Source organism: Echinops telfairi, unplaced genomic scaffold (genome assembly GCF_000313985.2).
Source record: "Echinops telfairi isolate 266 unplaced genomic scaffold, ASM31398v2 ScPeMD7_44;HRSCAF=162, whole genome shotgun sequence".
Lineage (NCBI taxonomy): Eukaryota > Metazoa > Chordata > Mammalia > Afrosoricida > Tenrecidae > Echinops > Echinops telfairi.
This window is the reverse complement of record NW_022103942.1, coordinates 8,663,952-8,677,848: the sequence shown is the minus strand read 5'-3', so window position 1 is coordinate 8,677,848 and position 13,897 is coordinate 8,663,952. Positions and strand designations below refer to the sequence as shown.

Genomic DNA, 13,897 nt, shown 5'->3' with positions numbered 1-13,897 from the left:
ACAACTAGGACTAGAGCACAGGACATCTTCCAGTCCTGCCCCTGAAAGGTGTGTGGAACTTGTACTAGCACAGCACATAGAAAGACCATGAAGTTTTAGCACTGCATCGTTCATACAGTTCATTCCCACTTAATGCTACAGGCGTGTGTGAATGAGTGAAAGGGAGCCACTTTTAGTCAAATTGAATTTAACTACAGTTTTAAATGAGTGAAGCACATAAAGTCAAGGATCTCAAATTTATTTAATGGCAAAAGGAATAGAGTGGTAAAGCCCAATACAAGCCACGTTGCTTTTTATTTCTATTCTTTGAATCCAGGCTTTTGTATTTTTCTTCCATCACTGTGTTCTTTATTTTCAAAGAAGCAGTTTTCCACTTTCATGTTATCTTGCTTTAGGTCATCAAAATAGCAGGTTTTCCTTCTCCCCATCCTTTATTTATTTATTTTTTTAATAGCAAAGCTTATCATCATATACTCGAGGGGAAAAATTCTGGACAGGACTCATAAGTGTATATGATAGTGCTAATACAGCCTTCCCTAAAAAGGATCAACATCTGACGACTAACCAGATATAGGTAAATATCTCATTTACCCATAGAAAACAAAGCAAAAGTACTAAACACTGGGTTCCCTCTTGCCCCACCCAGTCTGCCCCCACTGAGAGAGTGCTGAATGCCCTCTTCGAACACAAAGAGTCTGCCTTACACTTGACTAAGCTTGAGAGGAATGGCGCGGTGCTGGGTGCCTTCTTTATAATTATGGATTTGCTTCTCCTTTCATTTTTTCTTCCTTCAAAGTCTCTTCGTACCAGAATGGGAAGGTCATGGGCTCAGTGGAATTGATCTTGGCCCAAAACTCTAGGACTTCCACTTTGTTGGTTCAGAGTAGACTCTGAGACACCACAGGAATTCCTAGCAAGGAGGATTACTGTTGGGCCCCTGCTAGTCTTCCAGGTACTTTAGTTTCACAAAATCTTCGGTGATGAGTTTTCTAGGTTCCACATGAATGAAGTGCCTTTTCCCATCATAATTCCTCATCTTATTTAGGAATTACCAGATACCCTCCTCACTGGCAGTGTGCCCCTTCATGAAGATCACACCCAGTAGAGTCATCAGGAGATCAGTTTGGGGCAACCCCCTTCAAGGGAGCATCCCATTGTTAGGGAGGTCCATTTTACTGACAGAGGCATAGGACTGCTTGGTGGAGTCAACTTCCTTTAAGTCGATGCAAATACTACCTCAGCGCTGAAAGAAGCTTTCTTGAAGATCTCAGGGAAGAGGCATTTATAATTTTTTGTGGACAATCTTCAACATGTCTCTCTTCATAATGGTCATTTTTGCTTTTATACATTTGAGTCAGGAACATCACCAAAATTTGCACTTTCTGAGTAAAAGTGTTTGTGCTGGACTGAAGACTGATGGGTTTGCCCTGGGAGGAATTTTCCCTCTTTACATATTTTTTCTTGGGATCCCCATAACCTTTTTGCCGAACATACCTGGAGTATTGGCAATGGATGTGGCTCTCTGATTCCCCTGGAAAACACTACCTTGCTGTGTTAGTCTTGGTAGAGAAACAAAATTCATAGACAATCATATTTTACAAGAGAGTTTTATATAAAGGACAAGTGTAAATTAAGAAAGCATGCCAGCCAGTGCTGTTTAAGCCCATAAGTCTGACATTAGCCCATATGTCCGATCTACAAAGTCCTCCTAAAGACCGCAAAATACACTCAATGACACTGACTGGAGGAATAAAGTCAAATCAATGAGTGTGTAAGAATCTCAGTGATGGCAGGGGTCTCCAGGCAGCTTGTCCAGCACCCAGGGCTGCATCAGGGAAGGTCCATGTGGTTTCTCCTTAGGGATGTCTTACAGGAAGTGAGCCTTGCCAGCTCAGGCAGAGAACTAGCTAAGGCAGCTACACACTAATCCGCCCATCAGAGAACAAAAGACCATAGAACAATAAAAGTGAAGCTCACAGAACCTTCAAGTAATCCCACATGTGTTTATCAGCCAGGTTGGCACAATAAACCTTCACTATCACACTTGCCTAGCACCAGGCTTTTTCTGGGTGGTATTTCCAGTAGAGTACTTCCAGAAGGAGAAATGGAGGCAGAGGATAACCCTTCAAATGCTGTTTCTGTGGCCTGAGGACCTCTGAGGACCTGGGTCTCATCTTGTACCCCCTGGCACTTCTCAGCTGCATAGGGATTACACTTCTTACCTCCAGGCATAATGCCTCTAACCAAATATGATAGCAGGAATGGGAGCTGGACAATAGTTGATGTATGCAACCTAGAAAAAGGAGAAGCATTAGCACAATACATAGAGAGATACCATTAAACTTTAAGAAGGTTCCTTCTAAAACATTGGTTACTAACCTGTGGGTCCTGACCTCTTTGGGGAGTTAAAGGACCCTTTCACAGGAGTCTCCCCAGACCATCAGAAAACACATATTTCTGATGGTCTTAGGAACCGAGACACCGCTCCTCTATCCTTCTCCAAGCTGGTCCACACACATGCAGATACACCCACATACGCGTACCCGACGTGAACATTGTTACCCATGCTACACCATTTTTCAGGACAAAATTTGATTTATATGTCATTAGAAATAAATATTACACAATATAAAATTGCATATTGCTTTGTGATTAATCGCTATGCTTTAATTATGTTCAATTAAATTTATGTTCATTTGTAACAATGAAAATACTGTCTGCATATCAGATATTTACAGTACGATTCATAACAATAGCAAAATTACAGCTATGAAGAAGCAATGAAAATAATTTTATGTTTGGGGGTCACCACAATGTGAGGAACTGTACTAAAGTGTCACAACATTACGAAGGTTGAGAATCACTGCTCTAAAGGTTTCCTTGAATGCACCAATCTAGAAACCTACAGGGCTCCTGTGCATGTTCAGCATGTTCCACGAGAAACCTTTGGAAGTCATTGGAGCACGTCTTAGATTATTCTAAGGTGTGGGGCTCACTGGGACAGGGAGCAGGAACCAACAGGACTAGCCATATGGGGACTCCTGCTGCGCTGGGTCTTCTCAGTTCCCCTTTAGGGCCATTGTATCAGTTCTTGGCAGAGTCTGTCCCCCTCATACCCCCCACTCTGTTCCCCTGCTTCTCTAAGTGTAATACTCTGAGCCAATGCCCCCATCTCTCTGGGACCCCTTAAGAGTAAGCGAAGTACCACCACAATCCACAACCCCTATCAGTGAGCCCTCAGTGTTGATGGTTCAATTGGGCTTTTTGGTCTGGGCTTCCTTGGAGAGGCCAGTGCTCATTCAGAGCCCTCAGTTTGATTCTAAGTGGGATTGAGGGCTTCAGGCTTCAGTGATGGCCTGGCACACCTGCCTCTGCTGATCTGAAGCTCCTGCTCACACATCAGGGCTCTAAACAACCTGCTGACATCCAAAAGAAAAAGGAGAGTTCACAGATGCCTGACTTCCATCCCCGAGTCCCCAAGGACCACATGCAGGGACTGCCAGTTGCTTCTCCATTTCTCTGCTGGGTGTTAACCTCAGTCCTTCCACACAGGCTTCCCTGTAACTCCTGTTAGGCCTTGTGTCTCCTCATTCTGTAGAAGAGGTGCTGGTCCATTAAACCAAGGTACCACAACCCTAAGACAGGCAGTGGGATTTAGCCAGTAAGGACAGGATTGGCAGAACTGGGAGGTAATTTTTGGTTGAGTTTGGTGAACCGGTTGCGAAAATGACACTTGTAATCCGCATTCTCTGTAAGGTGGATGGCTGCCCAGTGTGGAAATCACAAATTTACATTCCTTACTCCTTTTTAACATTCATCTTCAAAACAGTCCATTCTAAGCACATACCAATGTTCTTTCTGTCCATAGGAGTAAAGAATGAGACACAACAATGCCTGCATACCAATTTATTATTTAATAAAACTGGTTTTGCTTTTGGTGAAACAATATATTTTTATTGCCTGCACTTGTCACTTCAGTAAACAAACATGTAAGATAAAGAGGAACAGTGCCAAACAAACAGAGGGGGGCACGCTGCCAATTCATTTCCGCATTCTGTCATGTTGAATTCCCACAAGATATTAGGAGCTAATTGTACAATTCCTGAAAGTGATCAAAGAGCAAAAATTATAGTCTGAACAATTACTTTAAGTTTACCAGAAGCAGAAAACTGTTTTTCAAAGATGAACATAATACGTTCAGAGCAGTGAAGTCGCCTAGATGTTTTGAATATATCAAACACAATCACGATTGTCTAATGGGCCTACCTCTAAAGGAATTGGATTCCACTCCTACAGTGAAAATGTGGTTAAAGATACATCACATCATTCTTGGTTCTCATGTGAAAGCGAAGGATGCTGCAACTGAAGATAACAGTCAAGAAGCAATATGAAAAAAATCTTAAAATTTTCCATTTTTGTTTGTCAGTTATGATTTAATACTTTTCATTCATATGGTAAAACTCATAATCTAGTTCTGTGTACCTCTTTTATTGTTTGAGGCAGTTAGCTTATTGTGCCAACCTGGCCGATAAACACATGTGGGGCTAATTGAAGGGCAGAGGGTTAAGGCTCGCCTTTCTAGTTCTAGGGTCTCTTGCTTTGTGATGGTCGCACCAGGGTGCAGCTGCCTTAGCAGTTACCTACTTCAGCTTGCAAGGCTGACTTCCTGCAAGACATCCCCAAGGAGAAGCTGCATGGACCTACCCCAATGCAGTCCTGGATCCTGGAGCAGCTGTGTGGAGACCCCTGCCAGCGCTGAAATGCTTACACACTCACTGACTCTGCTTTCCTCCTGCAGTTGGCATCATTGCGTTTGTTTTGTGAGATGGAAGAGGAGTTTGTGGATTGGTGTTGGACATGTGGGTTAATGGGTTAATGTTGGACTTGTGGGCTTGGGCAGCACTGGGTTAGGATGTTTTCTTGATGCACACTTAACTTTTATATAAAACTCTCTCATATACATGAGTTTCTGTGGATTTGTTTCTCTAAAGTACCCAGACTAATACATTGTTCTAACTTAAGTTTTAAGTGTATGGAATAATAAACTCCCTATTAGTAACATCCTTATGGTTTTTTAATACTCAAAATGGTCAATGGGGAAGCAAATTGGTTGTTATATTATTTGAATCCCACCACTGCCTAGGACCCTCCAGGAGGAAACGAGACCCCAAGGCCCCAAAGTACTCCTCTCACGTAAATTCCCGATAAGGCCTGGGTAAATGCCCTTTGGTGAACAGTGAGAGCTCAGCTCAACTAAGACCTTCACCTCCCCAAGGTCTTTCCAGTGTCAATGTCAGCTAAAGAACTTTGAGGAGCTCCTTCTTTAAAGTAGTCAGCTTTCAAGACCTTCATCTAGACACTACTAGGTAAACCCATGACTAAAGTGCACTCAGAAGAGCAGCAGTACTACCTGAGTCCATATGCTAACTCCCTGGAGACTGTCTAGACAGAAGTTAAGCCAGATCTTCTTGCTAAGTTCTCCCAGGGTGTGCGACGGAAGCGGAGACCAGGGATGTTTTGCTCTGGGGTGAGTGATGCTCCCAGTCTACCTTCAGGGCCCTTGATTCCTTGATTCCAGGGTCTACCTTGATTCCTGACCATTGTGGCACTTTGTTATTCCTGGAGCAGAAGACAACCTTCTCAACTCATAGAACTCACAGTTCTGAAATTCTGACCCCACAAAGGCAGCTACCAGAAAAATCACGTCCGGAGAGTGCAGTCGGTGGGTCTCCAGGAGCCAAGGAGGTTGGGGGTTCTCCAAGGGCAATCAGCAGGGGCAAGACTCTTGGAACCACACTTTTGGAGGTGGTGATCCATTAACACACTTGCTCAGGTGCTACATCCTGGTACTTATCAGAGGAATTACAGACCTGCCTCACCAGTTAAGGAGGAGACCACTGCAATATAGAATGGCAGGGATTGAAGCCTGGAGACCCTGCCTGGGGCCTCCCTGGAGTAATGGCTAGATCGGTGCTCTGGCTAAAGTCTATTTCGGGAACAATTTCGCCCCTCCCCTCCCATAAATCTTACTCCATTACAGTCAAGTCTCCTCTGTCTGAAGAACCCCCACTCCCACCCCCATCCTGTTAAATCCAAGCCTTACCTGCCCGATACTTGGTTTGACTGAAATAAGAGGGCACAATTTCTGCCTAAAAATTCTGCAAGTGGTTTTTGGGTCAAATGCTGTGTTGCCTTCCATGTGATCCTCTGCTACTTATAATTGGAGATTTTCTCACAGGGCAGCGAATCCTCACCTGGACTCCTGTTAGTGTCCTTCTGTTGTTCCTGGGCAAGTCTGCACTACACTGGGGCCCTCTCTACCGCTGGAAATGACGGGAGTCTTTGAACTTTGGATTCTGTCACTGACTGCTCCACCCAGGGCTAGAGGAAAGGATAGGGCAGGACTCCCCGGAGCCTCCTCTCTTCTGCAGTAAGTGAGTCGCTCATTCCTTTTCAGGATGCTCACCTTGACAGGCAGGGATGACAGCCAGGGAGGGACCCACTTCTCTGGCTGGGCCCCACCAACATCCTCATTCAGGTCGTTGCCTTGATTTCTATCAGACACTAATACTCATACATCAACTACCTGAAGGGCTATTCTTAGGCCAAGATGCTCAGGTTCTTGAGGTCACCAAAGGAAAAGTGAGGGAATGCTCAGGAGCCCTGCTTGGACCCTTCTACATTTGACAGTAGGTGCCAGCTGCTGTTTGTGTGTTTCCTGTAGTCTGGGGTATCTTCCCGAGTCTTCCAACATGGAGCTCTCTCTCGGCTCCTATTATCTTTCATGAAAACTTTGAGCACTTTTGACACAGGGAACCTTGGAAAGAGTGAGTCCCTACTCAAAGAGTAACAGCATGGCAGTTGGTGGGCTGCCAGTGCAAGAGTAAAAATGAAGACAAGGCTGTTCCTTTTGAACTGGTGACCTTGCATTAGCAGCCTAACACAAATTCACTACACCACCAGGGCTCCTGATGGATACACATGGGCACCTAGTTGTAATGTTCTTTGATGGACTGCACTCTCGCATCCTAGCTCAAGGCAAAGTATGAGAGCTGGTTTCTTGACATCTCACCTTAGAGGGTATTTTCTTCTTTCTCAGGCTCTCCACAGACATGCAGTGCATTACATGCCCAGTCAGAGCATGGCTTCCAGTGCACAGGGAGAAAACCACAGACAAAGTCCAATCCTGTCCCTGCTGGGGATTTCTCCCCGGTTTACCCACAATGCTACCCGATTACCTGCCCGATACCTGGTTTGACTGAAATAAGAGTAAGCACCATCCTTGAGTCCAGGGTCAGGGTCTGGATATTGTGGCGCAACATGGCAGTGTCTGCTGCTGCACACCTCACACATTTAGTTCCCCTCCACATCATACGCCCACCTCTTCATTGCCCACCTTTTCTGTACCATGGAGCCTAATTGAAAATGATGTCCCTTACAGGTATCGCAGGGTACCACCTCAAACTGCTGTGCTTCAGGGTGTGTATACTAGACTGCTCCCACCTGGAACCTCCCTGATCTCCACCCCTTATTATTTCTTGGTCCTTTATTCATAGAGGCTTTCCCATCCTAGTCCTTATGTGACAGCTACCTCTAGATGCTAAACATATATGGATAGGGCTGGATATACTTCTGCAACATCAGAGTATTTCAAGCAGCCAATACTCTTTAAATAATTGGGAATTGGCGGAGCCACCTAACAATGATCTAATTTTTTCTTCCTTAATTTTATCTGTATTTTTTAATAACTGCTGATCTTAAGATATGAGTATTTTTGAATTTTTAAAAACAGAAAAGTAGACAGAAATGAATAATTCATCATAGCAAATATTTTATTGTGGCATTCACTCACATTTCCAAGATAATCTCAATTCCCAAGTGATGGTTTATTTTTCTGGAACCCTTGCCACATCGAAATAAAGATTCCAAGTTTTTCAAGTTGCTTTAGGAAGAGACTAACAGTATTACTCTTATACTTTATGTAAAGAGAAATACATGTGGATTCCAAGTCGGTGATAATTTGAGATCCTAGGTTAATGAACATTTGACTGGATAGAATAATATTTGAAAACTATCAAATGGGATCTTGCAAAATGAAACAATAGTGAGAAGTAAAAACATATGTAGAATAAACTATCACAAGGCCTTCCGCCTACCCCTTCCACTATTTGAACTCTGAATTCTCTTTTGAATCACAGAGTGAATAATCTCCCTCAGACTTGACTAGGGGTGGGAGAAGCTGCCTGATGTGGGCCCAGAACTTGCCCTAGCTATGGCTGCAACTCTGGCTCTGGCTCGAATTTCCTGATCCCTCAAAGCTGCTTCATACTGAAGCGGGAAGTCAGTGGGAACTGTATCAGTGAGCTTGGCAAAAAACTCCAGGGCTTGCATTTTGCTGATTACAGCAAGGGCCCTGGGGCCCCACAGGAATTCATAGCTTGGAGGATCGCTATTGGGCACCTGCACACACTCCAGGTACTTTTCCTCAATCAAATCTTTGTTAATGAACTTCCTAGGCTCCCCAAAGAAGACGTGATTCTCCCCATCATACACCCCCAACATATTCAAGTATTTCCACATCTCTTCCTCAGTGACCCGGCCACCCTTTATGTAAATCAAGGCCAGGAGAGCCATCAGGAGCCCATTCCTGGGAAACTCCGTGTCACCAACACTCTCCAGATATTCTTCGTCTTCGGTGAGGTGGAGTTTCTGGAGGAGGACATAGGATTCTTTGTTGGTGTCCATTTCCTTCAGGTCAAGACAAAACACCAGCTCCAGCATTTCAGTGGTAATCTTCACGATCTCAGGGAAGGACTCCTTGCAATTTCTACCTAGAACCTTCATCATTTCTGCCTTCACAATTGGCTCTTTCATTTTATACTTCTCCAGCAGGAGCTGTAACAGCGCACCCACCATTGTGGATATGAGGGCTTTGGGATCGCTGTCAGTGGGGGGTGGGACCCCAGAACTTGGCCTTCCCCCCTCTTGGCCTGTGGCCGCTCTTGTGCAGGCATCACCTGCAGCAGCAGTGGTGGAGGACTGAGCTGCCAGGGGCCCCTGGGAAACTGGAACCACAGGTAAGCTCTGGAGATATTCCCCAACAGGAGGAGAGGAGGAGAGGGGCAACCCTTCCTCCTGTGCACGGCGGGTGTCACGGCGGTGGCGCCGTGTTCGACGGCCACGACGCTTATGCTTATGACCACGATCCATGGTGACAGTCGTCAAGGGCACCAGGAAACAGTGGGCGTGGACAGGTGACACAACCCACGGGGGAGGAAGCTTGTGAGAGCTTCAGCCTCTGGCAGGCAAGCACAAGCCTCCTGATCTGGTCGGCCCAGTGCCTGAGAAGCCTGTGGGGGAGGATGGGTGAACATTAGGCTGAGTGTGTCAGGTCTGCCCTGTGATCCCTAGGGGAATGGCAGGGACGGGCGAGGAGTGGTAGGTTTCCACGCTCCTCTCCCCTGAGACCACCTGGATCCAGGGCTGATGCTTTAGGCCCCAGACTGAAGTCCTCAGCTAACTAGAGCCGAGTCAGGGGGCCACACTTCTATGTGTGGGCTTCAGACTAGAGAGCAGGGCGGCTTGTGTTTGGCTACACTCTGTGGGGAACCGCCTGACTCAGAAGCACGATGGGCCCTCTCTAACCTCCCAGAAACCCTGGTTCGCCTCCTTCCTCAGGATCCGGGCCGCTCCTATAGACCAGGTCTGAAGACCCAGCTCCGGAGACGTCCCAGGTCGCGGTGGCCTGGGGACTGGAAACCTGGCGGTGGGGCAGGGACTTTGAACGGCCTAGAGGAGGTCTGGATTACATAGATGGTCCCTCCGGGTCAGGTTTGGGGCCCTTACCTGGCCTCCTGAGCACACTTCCGACTCCTACTTTGAGACAAGAAGCACCTCCAACAAGAAACGGTCACCTCTCCGGCTCTTGGGCGGTAACGTTGCTATGGAAGAGCGTCACTTCCGGCTAAAGAACCTGGGGGTCCTCCAAGGGCCGCGTGTTAGGGGACCTCCGAGGGCCGACAACAGGGGCGCGTCTCTTGGGACCCCAATCATTTGGACCCAGTGTTCCCTGAGTGCTTCCCGAGGTTCACCACTTCAATCTATCCGACCCTGGGGGTTCTGTGGGCAGCCCGGAATCCTATTCAATCAGACCTCCCTTCGCGAAGACCCTAGAAGGGGGTTCAGGGCTGTGCAGCCCGGGGCCTCACAGAAGTGCCTGCTGTTTTACACATGGGGCAGAGACTCCCTCGGGGCTAGGCCCTCTGACCCCTCCCCAACACACACACACATACACCTTTTGTACGCGTAGTCTGGACTCACTCCATGTGGGGACCAGACAAGCCCCTCTACGGAACTGTGGAGCCTTCCCTTAGAGTAGGCTCTTTCTTCTCTGATAAGAATGAAGGGGGACTTCAGCTGATAGATCTGCCTGGCTCCTCCTCAGGCTTTCATTAGAATCCTTTCGATTGGTGGCTTACTGGAGCTGGGAGCAGGACTCCCTGTAGGTTTCTAGATCAGTGCATTCAAGTAAACCTTTAGAGGGTACCTTCTTAAAGCTTAATGGTATCTTCCTATGTATTGTGCTAATGCTCCTCCCTTTTCCAGGGTACCTACATCACCTATTGTCCAGCTCACATTCCTGCTACCATACTTGATCAGAGCCATTATGCCCGAGGCAGGAAGAGTAATCTCTGTGCAGCTGAGAAGCACCAGAGGGCACAAGATGAGACCCAGACACTCAGAGGTCCTCAGGCCATGGAAACAGCATCTGAAGGGTTATCCTCCGCCTCCATTTCTCCTTCTGGAAATACTACCCAGTAGACTCCTGGCGCTAGGCAAGGGAGCACTTTCCAACAGCCTCGGAGAGTGCATCCACTGTCACTACTCCAGGTATGTCCAGAAAAGGAGGTTATGGGGATCCCAAGAGCAAATATGTAAAGAGGGAAAATTCCTCCCAGTGCAAACCCGCCAGTCTGCAGTCCAGCACAAATACTTTAATCCCGAAGGTGCTAATTTTATTGAAATTCCAGATTCAAATGTATAAAAGAAAAAAGACCATTAGGAAGAGTGACATGTTGTAGACTGTGCACACTAAATATAAATGCCACTGCCCTGAGATCTTCAAGAGAGCTTCTTTCAGCATTGAGCTAGTCCTTGGCATCGACTTAAAGGAAGTTGACTGCACCAAGCAGGCCTATGCCTTTGTCAGAAAAATGGACCTCCCTAACAATGGATGCTCCCTGGAAAGGGTTTGCCCCAAACAGGTCTTCTCATGACTCTCCTGGGTGTGATCTTCATGAAGGGCAACTGAGCCAGTGAGGAGGGTATCTGGGAATTCCTAAATAAGATGAGGATTTATGATGAAAAAAGGCACTTCATCTATGGGGAACCTAGGAAACTCATCACACAGGATTTTGTGAATCTAAAGCACCTGGAAAACCAGCAGGGGCCCAACATTCATCCTCCTTGCCTATGGAGCCCGAGCCTACCTGAAACCACCAAGATGAAAGTCCCGGAGTTTTGGGACAAGATCAAGTCCACTGAACCCACGATCTTCCCATACTGATAAGAAGAGGCTTTGAAGGAAGAAGAAGTGAAGTGAGAAGCAAATTCGCAGTTATAAAGGAGTTGGCCAGCAATTCCTCACAAGCTTAGTGAAGTGTAGGCAGGCAGGCTCTTTGTGTTGGAAGATGGCAGTGAGCACTCTCAGTGGGGGCTGACTGGGTGGGGCTAGAGGGAACCCAGTGTTTAATACTTTTGTTTTGTTCTGTTCTCTATGGGTAAATGAGATATCTACCTGTGTCTTGTTAGTCCTTTGATATTAATACTTTCGAGGGAAGGCTGTTTTAGCACTGTAATGTAAATTTATGAGTGTTATCCAGATTTTTTCCCCTGGGGGTTATGATGAAAAGCTTTGCTATTTAAAAAACGAAAAGCAGAAGTGGAGAAGGAAAACCTACTATTTTGATGACCTGAAACAAGATAACATAAAATTCAAAACTGCTTCTTTGAAAGTAAAGAACACAGTTGTGGAAGAAAAATACAAAAAATCTGGACTCAAGCAATTGAAATAAAAGGCAAGATGGCCTGCCTTGGGCTTTGCCAAACTATTCCTTTTGCCAATAAATAAGTTTGAGATGCTTGACTTTATGTGCTTCACTCATTTAATACTGTAGTAAAATTCAATTTGAATAAAAGGGGCCCCCTTTCACTCAGTCATGAATGCCTTTAGCACTAAGTGAGCATGGACTATATGAACGATGCAGTGCTAAAACTTCTTCATAGTCTTCCCCAGTGCCATGCTAATACATGTTCCACACAGCTTTCAGGGGCAGGACTGGAAGACGTCCTGTGCTCTAGTCCTAGTTGTCTTGGACCCACACTCTGACTGAGGGTTTGCTGCTCAGCAGGCTTATGGGAGTTCCTAGAAAATAAAGGAGATAGTGCTGGAAGTGTGACATTAAGAAGTCACTGCTCTGACACTTTAAGTTGGGCATGGAGCTATTTTCTTCTTTTCACAGAGCTGCGAAGTGGCATATCGGGTGTCTCCTAATTCACTTTACAGCTCACTGTTCCAAATGTATCCCAAGGATAAAAAGAAAGTCGCTGCCAAATGTACCGGATGGGACAACATAATCACAACAGAGTTTAAGAAAAGGAATATTTGAATCAATTCTTACTCAACACAACACACCGATATGATAGAGTTGCTCTGCCTTTGTGGGCTCCTGAGACTCGATCTCAATGGGCTAGAAAGCTTTTTCTTCCTCCCAACATGGTGGGTGATTTCAAACTGTATATCTTGTGGTTAGCAGCCCAAAGCATAAACCCTACACCACCAGGGCTCCTGAGTAAAGAAAAGAAGATAGGACTGGGAGATGTGAATGTCATGTACAAGTGCAATATCAAATACATTGAAAAGATCAAATGTTCACAAGATCATCCTGCACAGTCCCTTTCCAGCAGACAGTAAATTTTTGGACAGAAGTCAGAACAGATACCAAGGCTGCCTGGTGCTGCAGCCTCCCCATCTCACAGCGCTGTGGGACAGAGAGCCATTCTCTGCTATGTGTGCAGCTGGGAAACTGTCCAAGGCTTTACACCACTGTGGAATCTCTCAGGGAGTCGTCACTCCAAGCAAGTGATGTGAGAGGTAGGTTCTACCGTTTGTTGTTGAAAAGAATGGTTGACCTTCTAAGTCATGGAAGCAAGGTGGATTGGAGGGAACAAAATGTATGACTTCTTTGTTTTCCCATTCAACAAGAACAACGTGATTCTTCAACACACACACTACATATGTGCATATACATATGAATGGCATGCATATTTTTTTAACAAGGAACACATCATTTATTAATCACATCTTTAGTTTAAAGAGAGAAAGAGAAAAAATATATATATATATTAATGCACTGCCTTTGAGTCTATTGCATTATATATAGTTATTCATAATTGTCTGAAATCATGAGATTTATATCCTACTGGCTTATGATTATTTGCCCCAATATTACATTTTTTCCATCTTTTAAAAAACATTTATTTTATTTTTTAATTTTGATAAATCATTTTAATGGGGACTCATAAAACTCTAATAACAATCCACATGTCAATTGCATCAAGCGAATTTGTACATATGTTGCCATCATCATTTCCAAAACATTTTTGGTCTGTTTGAGCCCTTGGTATCTGCTCAAGACTCAATCTTTTTTTTTTTTTAAATCATTTATTGGGGGCTCGTGCAACTCTTTTATTTTTTTATTTTACTGAGGGCTCGTATATTTCTCACAGTCCATACATACATCCACTGAGTCAAGCACCTATGTACACCCATTGCCCTCATCAATCTCAAAACATTTGCTCTCCATTTTAGCCCTCATATCATTTGCTCATTTCCCCC

General features: G+C 45.3%; 1 protein-coding gene and 2 pseudogenes across 1 annotated transcript; 1 reads left to right on the top strand and 2 right to left on the bottom strand.

The window, feature by feature from the left end:
- Positions 1–755: 755 nt before the first annotated feature.
- Positions 756–2,232, bottom strand: LOC115869748 (annotated as a pseudogene).
- Positions 2,233–8,223: 5,991 nt separating this feature from the next.
- Positions 8,224–9,210, bottom strand: LOC101650469 (melanoma-associated antigen B1-like). The gene has a single exon (XM_004711212.1). The coding sequence runs from the start codon at positions 9,208–9,210 to the stop codon at positions 8,224–8,226; it is 987 nt and encodes a 328-aa protein (XP_004711269.1).
- Positions 9,211–9,813: 603 nt separating this feature from the next.
- On the top strand, positions 9,814–11,566 carry LOC115869747 (annotated as a pseudogene).
- Positions 11,567–13,897: the final 2,331 nt, after the last annotated feature.

Coding starts and splice junctions, on each gene's coding strand:
- LOC101650469 (XM_004711212.1), bottom strand. CDS start 9,210: ATGGATCGTGGTCATAAGCATAAGCGTCGTGGCCGTCGAACACGGCGC.